The sequence below is a fragment of the Chinchilla lanigera genome, unplaced genomic scaffold (genome assembly GCF_000276665.1).
Source record: "Chinchilla lanigera isolate Chin_1 unplaced genomic scaffold, ChiLan1.0 scaffold00021, whole genome shotgun sequence".
NCBI classification, from domain to species: Eukaryota; Metazoa; Chordata; class Mammalia; order Rodentia; family Chinchillidae; genus Chinchilla; species Chinchilla lanigera.
In genome coordinates, this window is record NW_004955422.1 from 21,905,753 (window position 1) to 21,925,728 (window position 19,976).

At 40.7% G+C, this 19,976-nt stretch overlaps 1 protein-coding gene across 1 annotated transcript in view; it reads left to right on the forward strand.

The window, feature by feature from the left end:
• Nucleotides 1-19,976, forward strand: part of LOC102004493 (chromosome unknown open reading frame, human C9orf3) — a 340,448-nt gene that overhangs the window by 225,265 nt on the left and 95,207 nt on the right. Inside the window, exon 11 of the mRNA XM_013513835.1 lies at nucleotides 13,632-13,692. Within this exon, the coding sequence (XP_013369289.1) occupies nucleotides 13,632-13,692 (61 nt within the window). The remainder of the gene's footprint in view (nucleotides 1-13,631; nucleotides 13,693-19,976) is intronic.

A 19,976-nucleotide genomic window follows, 5' to 3' on the forward strand; every position in this document is an offset into this window, starting at 1 on the left:
GCCTGCCTGCCTCCCCAGGCGCCTGCAGGGCTGGGTGCGCCGGCCCCCGAAGGGCCGGTGCTCCCCAGCTGCGCGACCTCCCGGAGCGGGCTCCTGCAGCATGCCTACCTCCCCGGGCGCCTGCACGGCCGGATGCACCAGGCCAGTCTTTCTCTCTTAATAGAGGCAGGGTCCTAGCTCAGCCAGTGGAGTCACAGGACGGCCAGCCAGGCTTTGGGACAGGCCCAAGTGGATATTGGCAACCGGCACGCACAATCAGGTGTCCCAGAGTCAGGAGTCCTGAAGGAAGTACAGGAAGAGATCCCGGCACACTCTGTGGCCTCAGCTGCTGTAGGAAAGAATAGAAGAGAAAAAAGTTCTAAAAGCTAGGGCAGTTCCAGTGGTTTAATATATGAAAAGGCTGTTTAACTGAAGGTGAAAATACAGTGTAGTAATAAGAACTTAGGATGTAAAGTCAAGTTCTCATAGGTTCTAAATCCAGATTTGATATTTCCTAACTATGAAAGTTGCAGCAAGTCATTTAATCCCTCCACATTTCAGTTTTCTATCCTTATTAGCAGGGTCTCAGGGAAGATTAAAGGAGCTGTCTGTTTATAAAGTAAGCACTCAATTAATGACTGCTACGCTACAATGACATAATCAAATTCTATGTACTAGGCAAGGTATACAGGATCTACATACAATTATCATTCAACCCCCATAACAGCATTCATCATTACATCATCATCACAGTGATTATTATAAACCAATGTATGTTCAGAGTTTACTTTCTGAAGATATTCACTGAATACTGAAAATGACGTTCTTAGATACATTGCTGTTTTATCAAGAAGAGGACTGAGTACCCATCCTGCGTCTCATACTCTCTGTGGTATGGCTGGGATTTGAGTCCAAGCAGATTTGTATCTGCTATCAGACAGATAGGCGCTTGTGCCCCTGGGTTATATCCCCGGCCATGTATCTATTAGAAATGGGTAATCTGAGGCTCACAAAATTGATTTTCCAAAATTGCTTAGCCAGTGAGATGGCATCTACTGGAACTAGGTTGGCATGGCCATATCCCATGGGCGTTCAGTACACTCCTTAGCATGGGCTCATTGCCCTGGCAAGGAAGGAGATTCTTATCCTTGGACATGTTCAATTTTAAGCTGCCTGCCTGCAGAGTTTGTAGAGGAAGCTTAGAACTTTTCTTATAGGTGGACTACGTTAATCCCAGTTGAATTCTAATTTCCTATGTTAACTTGGACCCTAAAAGTAAATAACCTAAAAAAATAAATAAATTTAAAAAAGTAAATGCCCTGAAACATAGTATATAGTAGCAAAATTAATATTCATACATTAAAGGGGACATCTTAATTACTTGAAGATAAGATCCTGCTTGATTTTTGGCCCACCCTCCAATCAGGAATTTGTACCTGTACATAATATATCTTGACTCTTCTTTATTTTCACATTCCCCTCCCCTCTCTTTAACCTATCTTCCCCTCCCATATTGTAAAAGCTTTGTTTCCATTTTTTCCTTCTATTTTCTTTCTTTTTTTCCTTTTCCCTTCCTTTTCTTCCCTTGTCCTTGTTCCCCTTCCCCTTTAACATGTTCTTCCTATTTCCCAATATCTATCCGCCACTATATTTCTTCTCTATTCTTTGGATTTTTATACAAGAGGAACAATGCAATATTTAAACTTGTGTGTCCAATTTATTTCACTTCAGATTATGTTCTCAAGGTGCATCCATTTTCCTACAAATGACTCAAGTGTATCCTTTTTTATGGTGGAGTAGTACTGCATTGTATATAAATACCACTTTTTTTTATTCATTCATCTGTTGATGGGCATATAGGATGTTTCCAAGATTTAGCTATTATAAATTGTGCTGCTGTAAACATGGTTATGCATATATAACTGTGGCTTGATGCTTTTAACTCTTTTGGTGTGATCCCAGTTGTTGATCATAATATTTCCTGTCCAGTTTGGGTTTTGTTCATAAAGTCTTTGCCTGTACCTATGTCTTCCAGAATTTTACCTATTCTACCTTCCAGTAGATTCAGTGCTTCTGTTTTTATATTTGGATCTTTGACACATTCTATTTGTTGTGTGCATGGTGAGAGATATGGGTCTGCGTTCAATTTTCAGCACTGGAAATCCAGATTTCCCAGCACCACTTATTAAAGAGGCTATTTTTCTTCCACTGAAGGTGTTTGGTCCTTTTGTCAAAGATAAAGAAGCTATGCTTGAAGTTGTGCTTTGAGTTGTTTCTGCATCTTCTATTCCATTGATCCTTGGGGTCTGTTTTATTTTTTGTCAGTACCACGCTGTTTTTATCACAATATCTTACTACTTCTTTGTAGCATAGCTTCAAATCAGGGATTGTGATGCCTCTAGCCTTACCCTGTTGCCCAGAAATGCTTTTGCTGTTCTAGGTCTCGTCTGATTCCATAAGAATTTTAGGATTGTTTTCTCTAGTTGTTCGAAGTATGCTATTGGTACTTTGGGATTTGTATTAAATCTGTATAACAGTTTTGGAAGTATGGCTATTTTTACTATATTAATTATTCCTATCCAAGAACATGGGATAGCTTTCTATTTTCTGATAGCCTCTTTAGTCTCTTTTTTCAGAATACTGTATTTTTTAGTGTAAGGTGTTTCACTTCCTTTGTTAGATTGATTCCTAGTATTTCATTTTTCTTGATGCTGTTGTGAAAGGCATTGTTTCCCTAACTTCTGTCTCAGTGAGTTTGTTATTTATTTACAGGAATGCTATTGATTTTTGAGTGTTGACTTTGTATCCTGCTATGCTGCCTAATTTGCATATTAGTTCTTGAAATCTTTTGGTGAAGATTTTGGGTTTTCTATGTAGAGTATGATGTCATCAGCAAATAATGATAATGTAACTTCTTCTTTTCCTATCCATATTCCCTTTATTTCATGTTCTTGTCTAATTGTTCTGGCTAATGTTTCTAGAACTATATTGAACAGGAGTGGTAACAGTCCCTGTCTCGTTCCTGATTTTAGAGTGAAAGCTTTCAGTTTTTGTCCACTTAGGATGATGTTGGCTGTTGGTTTGTCATAGATGACTTTTATTAGATATGCACTGTCTATTATGAGATAAGTACTGTCTATTCCAGTTTTTTGTAGGGTTTTTTTTTTTTTTATCATGAGTGGGCGTTGGGCTTTGTCAAATATTTTTTCTGCATCTGTTGAGATGATCATGTGGTTTTTGTACTTGTTGTTAATGTGTATTACATTTGTTGATTTACGTATGTTGAACAATCCCTGTATGCCTAGGATTAATCCTAGTTGTTCACAGTACATAATGTTTTTGATGATTTACTGCATTCTGTTTGCCAGTATCTTATTGAAAATTTTTGCATCTATGTTCATTAAAAAGATTGGCTTATAGTTTTCTTTCTTTGCCTTGATCTTTCTCTGCTTTTAGTATCAGGAAAATGATTTCTTCCAGGAACGACATTGGGAGTATTGCTTCCCTTTCAATTTCATTAAAGAGTTTGAGGAATAGTGGCAGTTGATCTTCTCTAAAGTTCTTGGAGAAGCCAGGGATATAGCTCAGTGGCACAGTGCCTGCCTGGCAAACACAAGGTCATGAGTTTGATTTCTGGTGCCAATAAATAAATAAATAAATAAATAAATAAATAAATAAATAAATAAATAAAATTCTTGGAGAATGCAGCAGTGAATCTGTCAGGACATAGGCATTTCTTTGTTTTTTTTTTTCTTTTTTTTTCTTATTCAATTTTATTGACTGGTCATGGGTTATTTAGAATTTTTATATATACCTGATTTAGCATAATTATTCATACCTATCTAGGAATCTCTCAATTTCTTCTGAGTTTTCCATCTTACTAGACTATAGTTTCTTCTGCAGAGTACATTGTGATTTCACCCTTTTCATTTTTTTTTTTTTTTTTTTACCCTTTTCATTTCTAATTGTGTGGATTTGGGTTTTTTCTTTCCTGTTTTTGATATGGTTGGTTGAGGCTTTGTCTATTTTATTTAATTTTTCAAAGAATCAACTCTTCAATTCATTGATTCTTTGTATTGTTTTCTTAGTCTCAATTGCATTAATTTCTGTTCTGATATTTATACTTTCCTCCCTCCTACATACCTTGGGTTTCACTTGCTCTTCTTTTTCTAGGACTTGGAGGTTTAATATTAGGTTATTTATTTGAGCTTGCTCTGTTTTTCTGATGTATAAGTTTTCTTCATAAGATTGCTTTTATTGTGTTTTATAAGTTCTAATGTGTCATATTGGCATTATCTTTTAAATGTAGAAACTATCTAATTTCTTCTTTAATTTCATCTGTGACCCATTGGTTGTTCAGGAGGGTAATATTTAATTTCCATGTGTTTATGTAGTTTTTGTGGTTTCTTTTGTTACTGATTTTTAATTTCATTGCACTGTGATCTGATAATGTGCATAAGATAATTTCAGTTCCATTGCATTTACTGAAGCATGTTCAGTGAGCTAGTGTGTGGTCTGTTTTGGAGAATGTTCTGTGTGCTGCAGAGAAGAATGTGTATTCTGTTGTTGCTGGGAGAAACACTCTGTAGAGATAAGTCCATTTGTTCAAAGGTTTGGTTCAACTCTACTATTTCTTCATTGATTTTTTTTTTGGTCTAGTTGGTTTATTTGTGACAATGGGGTGTTAAAGTCCCCTATTACAATTGTATTGATGCTTATCTGATTCTTCATATCCATTAGAGTTTGTTTTATATAGTTGTGTATATTTGGTGCATATATATTTATGATTATTATCTCTTCTCTTAGATTGTTTTTGTAACAAGTATGTAGTGACCTACTTTGTCTCTTCTGATCAGTCTTGGCTTGAAATCTGCTTTGTCTGCAAATAAAATAGCTACCCCTGCTTTTTTCTGGGTTCCTGTTATTATGGAGTATTGTTTTTCATCCTTTGATTTTCAGTCTATGAATTTCTTTTTAAGTTAAATGTGTTTCTTGGATGCAGCATATTATTGGATCTTGTTTCTTGATCCGTTCTGCCAATCTGTTTCTTTTGATTGGTGAATTGAGACCATTCATAATAGTGGTTATACTTGATACATATTCACTTATCCTTGTCATATTATTTTCCTGTTGTTGGTTCCCTTTCTTTCCTTTCTGTTTAATTGCTTGCCTTGCCTGATGGATTCATTGTATTTGGTTTCTTGGAATTGTTGTCTTCATTGACTTTTTCTAGAATATCCCTTATAACTTTTTGTGGTACTGGTTTGGTGGTCATGAATTTTTTGAAGTGTTCTTTATCATGAAAGTATCGTATTTCTCCATTAATTTTGAAAGATAGTTTTGTGGGGAACATCAATCTGGGTTTTGGAAGTTGTTTTCTTTTAGGGCTTGAAGGCTCCTCCTTTCTGACTCTAAGTTTTAGTTATGTTTTTATGCATGTAAGAGATTTCCAAATGTGGAAATGAATTCTTTGACACAATATTAGACTTATGCAATATCAATCACCTATATGTTGATGAGCCTGTCTTATAAGCACCCTAAATTGGGTGTCTCAGGGTGAAGTATCAGGGCTTCTTGCCTACAGGAGAGGATCTGGGGACCTTTAGTGTGTGGAGAGTTTTCTAAGTATTTAAATTCCCCCATCTTCCAACTTCCATTCAGAAAGTCTCCAAATTCTGTTTTCTGTAGTGAGAAGTGCTATTGATAGTCTTTTTTTTAAAAGTGGAAACATACACATAAAGTAAGCCAGTATATCATACAGGATTAACATACTTGATAAATTCCTTTATTGCCACCTCTGCTGTTCATGCCTTTTGATGCTGGCGAAAGTCTTATTCACAGAAATCACATAAGGCCTTAGTAATTGGCCAAGATAATTAACTTTTAAAAGGCTGCTTGATGTGCTAAGGAGCTAAAACTTGATTTGGAAGGTTTTAAATGTTTTAGCTTTACCTTTTTTTTTTTTTTTTAAGTACACATAGGAGGTTTTTTGTGCAAACATCAGATCAGATGTCGTCATTATTTTTCAGATCAAGTATAACCTGCAAGATACATATTTTCATTTTCTTTTGAACCAATCTTTAGTAACTTTTCAGGTCCTCTTTTAGAATGGAGCAGTTTCCACAGGGACTAAATTGGGGGGGGGGGGTTGGGGAGAGAAAACTCACAGACATGGTATATTACCTCCTTAAGCTGTTACCAGTGTGTTCTGAGCAATAACTATGCATTCTTTCAGAAGAACTTTTTAGAGTATAAATATAGCAATTTTTACAAAGGCAACAAAATGCATTTTTGGTTTGGGAGGTCTTTTAATCTTCGTCATAATAAGGTTATGGAGTTCATTTTGATGGCCTGTGAGCACTCTGGCTCTGGAGGAGGTGGGTTTTATCATTGTGAATATTTATTGAGGCAACATACTGAGCTGACAAAGAGACTCTTATTGTGATTGTGGAAGATAGTGGTCACCAACCACTAGCTATGTAGCCTTGGACAGGGTACCTCTCTCCCAGTTAGGATCTTTGCTTAGTAGATTTAAGTATCCTTTAAAAAAGTCTCCTGAAAAGTTAAGGTGATTTCATTCCTACAGAGAATCTGCCTTAGCAATTATATCAGAGTATATTTTAAAACTTAAACATTTTCCCTGCTAATCTCAGAATCTAGTTTAGCTATTAAAACAGACTGTTTACCCTATTACCTATGCAACATATTGTACCAATTTTATCTAGGTCTCCAAAGGCCCCACACCTATCCCCTAGAGCCTCTAATCTTTGGCCTTGGTTGCAAACTGATCCTTGGGCACATCTGTTATGCACGTGAGCTGTTCTAAACAGGGGAAGGCTTTTCAGATCACACCAGTCAGCTTGTATGTCTGTGTCACATTGCCTCTGCATTGTTCTCCTGCTTCAGTTCACTTAGAATTGTCTGTTGAGCATCTGCCATAGCAGATATTAGGCTGGATTCTGGGGAACAGAGAGGAATAAATCCCCTGTCCATCCCTCAGGAAGCTTCTAGCTGATTACAGAAGACATGGACAAAACAGGACTTTAGAATCAGTGTGGAAGTACTCTGGTGAGATTTGGAGTGCTAGAGTGCACAAAGAAAAGATCTCTTCAGTTTCAGCCTTGAGCTTTCAGGCAAAGGTGTCCTGCTGCAGGCTTTCAGGATGGCAGTGGCACCAGCAGACTGGAAAGATGCCTGGGGGCGGGGCAGTGTGGAAGATAGATGGAAGCAGGAAGACTAGAAGCCAGAAGGCCAACTCAACACCCCCTAGAACAGTGCAGATGAGACATAGTGAGAGCTACAGTTATGGTAGAGATGGTAACAGTGGCATTGGGGTCTGGATGTAACAAGCAGACCTGAGAAACATTGAGAATTGCCACAGACATGAACTGGTGGATTCGCTGTGAAAGTTGAACATAGGCAGCAAGCATGAACCTGACCTTTCTTGGCCATTAAATTAGTTACACAGTGAATTGGTATTGGACATAGAGTGGGGGAAGATGTTAGTCCGTAGAATCCATGGAAGGGGAGAGTATTTGAAGATAGAAGGAAATAAAAGAAAACAAAAGTGCTCAGAAGGAAATCCAGAGGAGTCCTTGGTGCTGCCCCACCCACTCGTGCTGGCCAAACAGCACTCTGGGGAGTTCGGGTCCAGTGTGCCTTGCCTGCCTGGTGTTCCATTGTCATCCCAGCTGTTGGTTCTTTCTTTACCCATCAGTTATTGTGTTTGTGTGTGCATGTTCATGTGTTTGTTTTAATCTAGGACTTTTCCTATCCCACAGAAGTAGGAAGCATTTATTTTATAAATATTATATCAGCAGTCTTCATTGTCTATCCAAGCACAAAATGCCATATTCCGGTGAGGAAAATAAGATACTGTGTGCAAAGCTTTGAGATGGACACTATTTGTATCCACATGTAGAGAGAATTTAAAAATATAAATCACTGAAATTTTAAAAATCCAAACAGGATTGTTGCACACTCGAACAAGAACCATTTTCCTTCAGACTCTGAAGTTCCCAATGTTTTTCCTCTACCTAGTACCTGTACTTCCACAATTCTTCAGGACTGTCATTTAGTTTCTCTGAAAGTTGGTGAGGCTGTGTGCTTTCCTTGGACACACTGACAGAATGTGATCTTTAAAATCTTGAGAGGCTGAAGACAAGAGCCAAGAGTGATAAAGACATTTCACTTGATTAGCAACAAGTTGATTGACACAGTAGCAGATGTGGCTAATAATCAACTCTCCATCCCTGTCACCTGACCTCAGAAAGCACCTGAGCAAGCATATATAGGCATGCGCAATTCCATTTTCATGCAAGCCTGTGTTTATTTCTCTGTACTTTAACATGAGGAGGAAAAGACTCACTAACTTTCTTAGCTTTAAACACAGCTTATTTTCCTAACTGGTATCTTGCCAGAGTGGCCAATTTATTCTCTCCTCCACATGTGTAGCCCAGAAGGAGTGAGCAGCCCTGTAGGCTGTGGAAGTGCAGCAGGGGCCGTGGCTGGAGGGTGAAACCACCTGCACTTCCATATACTGAGAAGGCCAGCGACTGACGCAGCCAGATTTCATAACAAGGCGGGAAGGACAAGCTCACTAGTACAAATACGGAGGACATGCAGTCGTGGGCCTGTGTACTTTTTAGCTATCTGTATAAAATCAATTTCCATAGTGATCAGACATGCAGAAGAGTAATTTCCTGTACGGCTTGGGTTCTGCCTAAGTGGAAATGCTTCTCCTTGTCTGTTGTGATTATTTAAGCCACATGATCTCAGAGGGAAAAAATGAACCATTGGCTTAGACTCTGAGTGTCTTGATGCGAAAAAGTTAACTTTTAGCTTAACCGCTGCTACCTATCCAAGCCCACACTTCAACATCCACCTGCACTGCCATCTCAGTAATTATGATCAAAACTGCAAAACTACATAAGTATTATCCTTCTCCTAAAACATACGGTCCATTTCTTCCCTGAAAATTAAACATTTTTATATGGTTTCTTATTATTTCTTTGGGAGGCAAGGACACTTGAAATACCTTAATTTTTGTTTGTTGCTTGGTTTGTTCTAGCGGAATAATGCTTGCGCCTTTCTCCGGTAGGTCAGCATCAACTTCCATGTTAGCAGTGCCCAGAAAGGCTTAGCACAGTGTGACATCCGAAGTTTAGTGTGATAGTGTGATACCGAAGTTTAGAAAACTGGGAATTTTTTCTTTAGCGCTCTGTCTGCACTGACTTTGGCTACAACCCTCCTGTGCTGCAGTTTCTCCATCTGCTAAAATGCCACGCAGCAATTGACACCCACTTGACAAGGATATTAGGAAGAATGAAGTGTTAATGGTTATAAGATGCCTTGAACCTTTCTAAAGGAAAGTGATCTGAAAACACATGTTCTCCCCCTTCAAGGGATAATGGTGTTTGCTCCTGGATGCAGCTGAAGGAGGAGTGCTCCTGCCCTCACACTTTGCCCCTCTCAGTGGTCTCCCCATCACTCCAAAAATATCATGGAAGATGCTGGCAAAAAGGGCAGCTGTAGTAAGAGCTGTTGGTGAGAAAGGAAAGCCTGCGTTGTTAGGAGCAAGCACAAGCTCTCAGCCTCTGCAGGTTTATCTGCATGTAACAAAACCCAGCTCATTTGGAGGTCTAAGTTTAGCACAGATAGAAAAGTTAGGACTTCAGAGGCAATGTAGTTTGGACCCCAGCTCTTCAAGTACTTTCTGTGTGGCTTTGGATAAGCTCCCCAACCTCTCAGACTGTTTATTTACTCAACTGTAACTTGAGGATAATAACATTGGTCTTGTAAAGATACTGTAGTTTAAATGAGATTTAAGCGGTAGTGTCTCATGCATCATAGAATTCAGTGAACAGCAGCTACTGTTTCTATGCCTTTACTTGGCAGTGGATGCAGGAGTTTTGGTTTTGTTTTTAGTGTCACTGCATAATACAGTAGTAGCTGTGTATATGCAAATACTACCTATGGCAAAACAGAATTTGCCTTAATAGTTAACAAGAAACAAAACCTTAGAATTGGCCACAGACTAGAACAGGCAGATTGTGTGCAGTCACATACTTTCTATGGAAAGTCACCCTGCAAAGATTGATGGGGTCCCTGGCCCACATGCCATCTCCTGGCCCTTCTCGTCCAATGAGCCCCTTCTCATTGTTTCCCATGTTGTTTCCCCGTGCCCAGCCTCTCCTGCTTCTGTTATTTGTCCTCAACTCTGTTCTTTACAGCCATGCTTCAGAGCATCCTTGAAGGATGTGGCATCGGAGGTCCTCCTGGGGAGCCATTTCCATGTTCCTTCACCGCTCTGCATGCCATTCTGCTCACTCTGCCCCTCCAGCCCCAGGGTGCAGGGTGGCACCATCTTACTGCACCGCGCACTTGTCTGTCCTTGTGCTCCTCGCTGTCCTCTTCCTCGTGTCCCACACCCATGGGGTTCTCACCGCTGCAGGAACTGCTTGCATTGTGACTGGTGTTTGTGTGCATCCTTCAGTCACCCCCTGAGTCTCTCAGTCTCAGCTTTTGAGGAACCTGGGCCGAGCAGGCCTTGGCTGGATGTTTACCATACAGATAAAGATGTGTATTTCTGCCTGTTCTTCAGCCTTCTGTGATGAGGACTTTGGACCTCACTGAGTAACATTCCAGGGCTCCACTCCACAGCCCCTCCCCCAGGCCACTTGGAGAAGTATCTTTAAGCAAAAATTCCCCAAAGAGATTTATGTCCATGTCCTCATTCACTACTCCATGGCGATGTACAACAGCTGTTCACCTCGAAAATGGCAATTAAGTCACTCCTCAGCTGTCTCTTTTCAGGACATTTAATCCCAGTTCCCTTGACCTCACTCACGAATGCAGTGTGCCTGCCCCTTTGATCATCACTAGTGTGCTTTCGAAGTCCTTTCCGAGCGCTGCATCTTCCTCTTAAGTTGTGGAGGTGTTAAAGAGAGCACGTGTGGCAAATCTCAGTTCAGAAGTGAGCCTTTCGACAGGGCCCTCCTGGATGTCTCTAGAAAGAAAAGTGACAGAAGTTTTGCAGCTGAGCTCCAGGCACAGGTGTGTCCCTCTCGGGAGAGAGAAGGGGAGCCAGTGAAGGACACTTTCCTACCTGCCTCCAGGGAAGCGTGATGTTTTATTTTCTAGTGAAATGTGTGAGGCTGACTAATAAGACTAAGTTTTAAACTTACATGGCAAGCAAGCCTGCTCAGTTGAAGGCCTATTCTTTTTTTCCCCACTTTTAAAATTTTATTAATACTTATTCACAGTACATCATGTTTACGGTCACCTTGGGGAGTGGATATGTGCACATACTACAGCTCCTTTGTTTTTTTAATCTACTTCCCCTTACCAACCCTCCTTCTCTCCTTCCCTCCCCCCCTCCAATTCCCCTATCTCTATTTTCATTCTCGTTGATGCTATTAATCTTAGTTCATGTTATGGCATATAATGTTTACATTGATTGAGTTTGTTAGGTTCCTATACATGGTGTATCTTTATTTTACTTACTTCCCCTTCCTCTCTTCTTCACCCTTCGCCCTTGTTCCCTTGGACCCCATCCCTATTCCAAGAGATCCATCTCCTGGTCCCCTTCTATCCATCCTTCATTATTTTCTTTGTTTGTACTTTGCCCCACTCTAATGAGAGATACCATATGGTATTTAAGCTTGTGTGTCTGGTTTATTTCATTCAACATTACATTTTCCAGGTGCATCCATTTCTTATAAATGTCTCAAATTTGTCATTCTTATTGTCGAGTAGTAGTCCATTTTGAAGGCCTATGCTTGTTAGAAACAGACGCACACTGCCCGCCTTGTCATGCACATGCCCCCTGGCAGGACAGTTCCTTGGGTGAAGGGATCTTGTCCGCCTGCTCCTTGCTTTGCTCAGCTGAGGGGTCTCCGGCGTGTGCCCACCTTGCCTGCCCTGATTTAGGGCAAGGGCCTGTTGTTCTCTTCTCTGACCTGCTTCAGTTGTGCTTATTGCTAAGTGGCCCGTCAGCCCCACTTTCCTCTTTCTACAGATTATGCCGGGCCAGGGTATTTCCAAACCCTTTCCCAAGTAAATCAAGTCTCCCTGGCTCCAGCATACACGTGCACACATGCGTGCACACATCCAGGAGCACATATTCCACACACAGCTGGCGGAGAGACTGGCCGCTGGCGCTGATGGATGCTGTTAAGTGAGAGCATAGGAAGGAGGCAGAGTAGGAAGGCCCAGTGACAGTGCCGCATCCAGGGAATTTCAGTGATTCTGGGAACCAGGAGGACCTAGGGAGGTCACTGTTGCCCCTCTGTCCTCTTGTGCCTCCCCTTCTCCTGCCTTTTGTCCCACAGAGGGACCTGATGGTTCCCATCACTCTAGACCCTCTCTGCATAACTTTCTTTCCTTCCATGTATTTTTTCTGCTTTGAATAGTTGCCTCTTTGTGCAGCCGTTGCTTTTGCCCTGGTCAAGGAAGAAAAGGTGTGCCTGTGACAAGAGAAGGAAGAGAAATTCAGTCCTCTCCCTTTGCAGCCCCTCCCAAACCGACACTTCCCTGCCTTCCTCCCTGGGACCACCTGTAATGCCCACTGAGGTGATGTGTGGCACTTGACCTTACAGGGCAGGGACACTGCAGATAACACTATCTCCCCACAGCTTCTTCCACAGTTCCCAAAGGAGGGAGGGAAGGGATATACATACATAATATATATTTACTTAAACATTTTTAAAAGATATGGAGCTTAACAACTTGGAACTCTCTTACTGGGAAAGGTGAATATTGTCTTAAAAAGGAATAACTTTCTTGTGACAACAGTGATATGTATTTCATTCACACATAAAATGTGTGTTCTTGTATACTAGTAACTGTTGTAAGTGGTGAGATTAGATCTCATGAAGAGACAATAAGATTGGAGTAATCAAGTAACTCACTAATGCAAGCATGATGGATGATGGGTACAAGGAGGAAGTCTGGTTTCGGCCTGGGAGGAGTCTCGAGGGCTTCTCTGGTCTGTTGCCCCTAAAGATGTTGGATACTTTGTCATTTTAAGGAGTAGGCAATGTGTCAGAATAGGAAAGCGATAGTCTCAGCTAACATATCAAGCAGTCACAATACCGTACTTCACATCAGGCAGGTCGATGTAAGCTTGCCGCAGCACAGACAGTGGAAGAAGCCATACTCTTTCCTTGCATCCGAGCCTCTCTGTGGTCTGATAGTGATGTGTGTCTTCTTTTTGCACATTGCAGCCAGCCCATCATTACTTTAAAGTTCATGTTTCACAATCCAGCATTAAATACAGTAATGCTCAGGTGCCTCTTAGTTCCACCATTGTCCAGGAAGCAGCTGTGCTGATATGATAATGTCTTATTCTCCTTACATTGGCTTTCCCAACCAAAAGTTCCTTTCAGAGCATTAAGAGCACTTATTACAGTGCTCCTGCGATTCTTTGATCTCAGTGTGCAGGTATTGCTATTGATAAAGAGAATCTCTGTTGGTCAGACAGGGTCCTTCCATCACTTTAATCCAGAGAACGTTGCTCCTGCTCCAAACCACTGCCCCTTCTCTGGATGGCTAATGCTGCAGTGAGCTCAAGTAGTGAGAGAGAAGCGTTCTATGCAGTAAGCGCTCTGTAACTTTCTAATCCTCTGCTTTTTGTTGTTTTATTTCTAAAGGCTCGGATTGTCTGTTGAAAACATCTTGCAAGACTGGCTTGAGAGCTCCGGAATACCAAAGGTACACTCAAGATGCCTGCTTTAGGAGAGTCTGTGGCAAAGAGTTGCACTTTCTGTTTAGCCTGTCAATTGTGACAAGAACTTTTGGATCTGTGACTATATGTAAAAGCAGTGATTTTGCTGAGCCGGACCATCTGTAAGTCAGGAAGATGCCAGGCTTCCTATTCTGTTTCAGCCTGTTCATCATGGGGTGAGCCTGTGGCCCCGGTTTGAAGTGACTGTGGTACATGGATGAACATGTGTGTTCAATGAGCTCTTGCAAAGCAGTGTGTGTTTTGGCTGGAGTCACCAGGCAACAGCTCAGTGCCCCTGTGTTTGAGCAGCTGGCCTCTAGCTCTGCTCTTTGGATGTAGCCAAACAAGCAGGTGATCTGATTTGCTGAGCTTTTCTCTGACCTGCACTTCAGTGGCTTCCGCCCTTTCTTCCCCCAGGTGCCTCTCACATTTCTCCCCTGAAGTTTCAGGCCAGCCTTCCTTACTAGATGACCTAGTTAGAGCCATTTCTCTGTCCTAGGGTCCTGCACTCCCTCTTCCTTAAGATTTTGTTCTCCTCTTCTCTTTCTACCTATAGTGGGTCTGAGTAGAAATGTCTCCTAGCCAGCCCTGGGCCTGCCCATGGGAATCACCTGACCCATAGCCACCTCTTCCTGCTGTTTAACCCAAAATTTGCTCCTCTGAGAGCCTCTTGGGCAGCTCATGCCCCTGAGCCTCCAGATATTCACCCTAACATGAGCCTAGGACCTGAGAAGTCCAAGGGTGGCATCCAGGGCAGCTGTGGACCAGGCCTGTCCACCACAGCAGGCCTTGATGGTGGGGGTGGACCTCCATGGCCAAGAGAAGCTCTGCCAGAGCTCAGCCAGCAGCCCCTGAGCCTGCTCGTTTCTGGTTTCATGACTGATTACATGAGCTTCCCCTTGGGAATGTCTGAGTGTCAGTGAATGTCTGTGACCCGTGAAATGAAGGGATAGGAGGGCTGTTCTTTACCTTTTCACCTCTCTGCTCGTATCTTTGTCCTTTCCTACCACACAGGGGAAAATGTCTGCCTCAAGCTACCATTAGCTCATTCTTCTAAAAGGACGCTTTGCCTGCCATTCAGGAATGCATGTCACCTGTTCAATGTGATTTGTTTGGCCCAATCCTTCTGGGAGAAAAAAATTAAAAACCAAACCAAACCTGGGCAGTACCTCCTTTGCGAGGCAGTGTTGTGTACTTGTACATATTATGAGGCCCTGCGGTTTCTAAGAAGAGGACTTCCAAGTAAGACCACTCACCAAGTAGCAAAGTCCAGGGAGAACAAGTTAAGATCTGTCTAGTCGTGAACAGCTGAGCCTTACCCTTGTGTTTCACTCAGGAGAGGTGGGGGTGCATCTCTGAAGCCCTTTGTGTCGTGTCCCCAAGCTGGGCCATTAGGAGACTCTCAGACATTCTTGGTGTGGCCTGGGAGCTAGAAAGAGGAGGAAGCCCAGAGAGCTAGTTTCCATATTTCCTGGCTTGGAACAAGCTGGTTCTCTGAAGCAGTTAGATCAGAGGGATGGGAAAGGAAAGCATCCTTAACTGTGTGCCCAGATGCAGGCGACCCCTCTGGGGGTGCAGGACTGGTGCTGATCCTCTCACTATGAGCAGGTTCTGTTACACTAAAGGGAAAAGTTTTGCCCCCAGCAGAGGCTTTTGCTTCCCCCATTTTTTCAAAGGGACAAGGGTGTGTGGAAGGGCAAGATTTGCCTCTGAGCTATACATTTTTTCCTAAAAGTCTAGTTGCATTAGTGATAGCTTATGGTGTAGACAAGATCTTCTACTATAAACTGACAAAACCCGCTGTCAAAACAGCCAGGTGCAATGAGCCTAACCGGCTATAAATTGTCTTTAAGACTCAACTGGTATTTCCTTGGGTGCCTGACTGTTCAGTAAAAACAACTGCATCAGACTGAAAAGATCCTGATTTAGTGCACATGGTGCCATTGGTGAATGATCACACGGTGTCTTTTCATTTCTTCTACTCGTTTTGGCTGCTATTTAGATGGCTGCTGGTGATTTACCTGCTCTTAGCCCCCTTCACACTCCTTGGAAGTTTCTTTTCTTTTCCACTCCAGTGAAAGGCTCGGCAAAGACCCGAGACCCTCTGGTTGCGAGAGCTTCACAGTGAATGGGACACCTTGTTCTTTGTTCCCGTCATTATGCTATAAGGTTACAAGCCTGCCTGCCCTGGAATGACAACCAAGCACTGAAATCACTCTCATGTTCTTTGTTCTCCTTCAGAATTTCTGTCTACCAGCAATTGAAGTCATTCATAACAAAAGAGTCACGTTCTAGTGGTGAAGTTTTCATTCCACAGGTTACAGAGGCTTTTTGTCTTCCTTCAGGAAGGCTTGCCTTGTGGTTGGCCTCGATTTTCCTTTTGGCTATGGTGAATGGAAATCATAAAAAAATAAATAAAAGTGGAAATAGCTTCAGCACCAACAGAAGTAAGCATGAACCCCACAAAAGGAAAAGAAATTGGATCCAGCCTTTTTAAAGAACATCCCTCCCTATAATTTTAGCCTCACAAAGAGATTTAAAATTGATTGTACCTTTGGAATTACAAATTATTTCCTTTTATGATATTTTTCTGATTATGGAAATATTACAGATCTACTTTAAAATATAAAAACCCTTGCAAATAAAACAAATTTGACCCAGAGAGTTTTTTGATATACATCCTTTCAGTCATTATTCTGAATGCCTAAATACATATTGCATCCTTTTCTTTCTCTGCCTTTTTAAAAGTAAAGATAATATACCCTGCGTGGCAAGTTCAAATAATAACAAAATATAAAACATGAAAGCCCTTCCCCTGTTCAGCCTCACTCCCCAGGGGCGACCCACTAGATAACAGCTTGGCGTGAGTCTTCCCACACATTTTCTGTCTGGTACAGCATGTAGCTGCATAAAGTCAGAATTTTATCAACCAAACTTCAACATTGTATTTTGGGCAGTTTAATATATCCCTGAGGATACTTCAAGAGCAAAAATGTTTAACAGCTGCATCACTTCCTAATGAATAATACCATAGCTGAATTTTCTCAGCCTCTACCTTCTACAGTTGCAGTAGCACACTGTCATCCCTTGATATCCACAGGGATTGGGCTCAGGGCCTTCTGTGGACACCAGAATCCTCAGATGTTCAAGTTCCTCCTATAAAGTGGTATAGTATTTGCACATAACCTATGTATATCCTCTCATGTACTTTAACTTTCTAATACATTGTAAATGCTATGTAAGCAGTTGTTATATGTACTATGTAGGGAATAATGACAAGGAAAAATATGTACATGTTCAGTATAGATTTAGTTATTTTTAAAAAATATTTTTGATCCACAGTTAGTTGAATCTGTGGATACAGAGAACTGATTGTATATTATTTTAAAGAAAGTTGTCATTCTGTTAATTTGTCAGCTCTATAAATATATTTTTTACTTCTTTTCCTGTCTATCCAAAGTCTCCACCCCATATGCACATATATTTCAATCTTCTTTTAAAATATTTCTATGCAAATACAATGCAGACTTTTTTCTATCCATCCTTTCTTTAGTACTTATTATTTTAATCGCTGTAGAACTCTCTGACTCTTCCTAGCTTTCTTTGACCTCTTCCCCAAATTGCCACATACTAAGGTCCTCAGGTACATATTTAATCAAATTTCTAGTTTTATTCCTTTCCTAGCACCTCCCTCATTTTTTTCATTATATTTTGCTTGGACTAGCTAGTGGCTAAGTAGTCTGTTAGTCACAAAACTCTTTCCCTTTCTGTCCATCATTCACATCAATGCCAAGTGAATCTGTTTAAAACACAGTTCGGATCCATTCTCCTCACTGGCAACATTTTCAGGTTTCTAAGTGCATTGTCAATACACTTAGACTACTCTTTGGTGTGCTAATTGATGCTATCAGCAGTATTGCCTATTGCTACTTTAAAAAATCTTATTTCCCATCATTCCAAGGATATGCTACGCCTTAACTACTGTTTGTGAGCTGCACTACCAGTCTTCCCTTTTTTCTTTTCTTCTTGGAGTGTTTTTCTTTCTCTATATTTAGCATGCATCAAAACTTGCTTAGATTGTTGCTATTTGTATATGTGAGTCATATTATCCTCTGCCCCTCACACCCAGAAACAGAGGTCATATCTGACTGGTCCTGTAGTGTCTGTTGTGATGCTTATTTGTTTTGCCAATGGCACATAGTAGATGCTCAGGGTCTGTCTAGTACAGTAGCTGGTAGTTACATGTGGCTGTTAAGTACTTGGTGTAACTGAGGAGCTGAAATTTTAATCATAATTAAATTTGTTTAAATTTAAAATCTCATGTATCTGTTATTTGAAATAATTTGAGCGTGTGAATGATTCTACTTTTTCAACTATAGATTTTATGAAATACAATCACAAACCAAGCATTTCTGATTAAAATTTATCATGTGAATTGAAATGGTATGTGAACATATTTCTGATTTAGAAGACTTGGTACAAAAAAAGAAAATAAAATATTTCATTAGTTTTTTGTTTGAAAATATGTTGAAATGATAAATTTTGGATGCATTGCAACTCAGTGTGTAGAGAGCAGGCTGTGTACCAGTGAATTCCATATCAATGGATTTAACTGACAGTAGACCAGATATATATTTTACAAAGAAATTGTTTCTGTACTACATATATACAGATTTTTTCTTTGTCATTATTCCCTAAACAGTTCAGTGTCATAATTATTTGCATGGCATTTCCATTGTAGTAGGCAGGATAAGCAATACAGAGATAATTGAACATATTCATGAGGATGTACATAGGTTATATGCAAATTCTACATTTTATATAAGTGACTTGAGCATCTTCAGATATTGGTATAGGGGATGACACTGGAACCCGCCTCCCAGGGATACTAAGAGATTACTGTATACACAATAAAGCATAGTATCAATTTTACCTGTTACTTATTTATTTTGCAGTTTGAGGGATCAAACCCAGAGTCTTTTGTATACTAAGCAAACACTCCATTAATGAACTATATGCCCATCCCCACTTTGAACCTTTTAAATGTGGCAACTAAAATTTAAGATGACCCATGTGGCCTGTGTATGGTCCTGTGGAACAGAGCTGCTCTAAAGATATTGGTTGGGCTAGAATCCCAGTGAATAATGCCTTAAAATCACCCACAGAATAGATCTGATGGAAATCATCTGTATTTTTGAGAAATGTGAGGAAAGGTAGATCTGTCCAGTCCTAGACACCATTTTGTTTTTCTGTGATGACATGGATGATTTAATTTATAGAAAAAGAGTCAGACTGCTAGGGCTCCCAGTTGGCATTCAGAGGGTGTGAACTAATTTTTTGAGTTTCAGCTCCCAGTAGACTTGTTTCTGGAGGTATGAACATGTGGGCCACCAATGGAGGTGACTCTCATGACCCTTCTGTGCCTCCTTCACTTCGGAGGCTGTGCCCAGCAGCCCTTGAATGATAAAATCCTCAGCAGCGTGGTGGTGAGGAGGAGAGAGAAGATTTTTTTTGTTGTTACTTTGTTTTGTTTTTTGTGCAGTACTAGAGTTTGAATCCAGGGCCTTCACACTGAGATACATCCCCAACCATTGTTTAATTTTGAGAGATGGTCTTGCTACATTTCTAAATTACCCAGGCTGGAATCAAACTTGCAGTCCTCCTGCCTCAGCATTCCAGACTGCTTGGATTACCGGCATGCTCCACCATACCCAGCTGATAAGATGGTTTGTGGGCTGCCACATAATGTCCCGGAAGTGGGCAGAAATCAACTTGAGTTTCCATATTTGCTCCTGCATCCCAGAATTTAGAACAGCATATTATTTTGTCATCTTGGGAAAATTACATTTCTTTCTAAGCAAACACCTGCAAGTTGTCAAAGACCACACAAGTCAATGATAGAAAACTTATGTGTCATACGGAAAATGGTACAATCACAAAACTGAGGAAAGTTGATAAGATCTGATGCAAGAGGCTTTATGTTATTTATGTCAAAAGCACTGTAGCCACAGTGTTTTTAGCATAGAGAAAACCAGCAGGTTCGTTAGGAGAATAACTTATAGACATCTTTTAGCACATGTTATATAATATTGTCATCATAATTTTATGGCCCAATAGGATACTTAGTCTCAGTGGTGTATTTTAAGAGTTTTACATTTAATGGTCAAGAAAACACTCATTATTTTGCAAATTTCAGGGAAAGCATATTTTCCAAGTTATATGTACTGAGATCTTTGGTTCTTTTATATCAATAATAGCAGTTGCCGTAAGT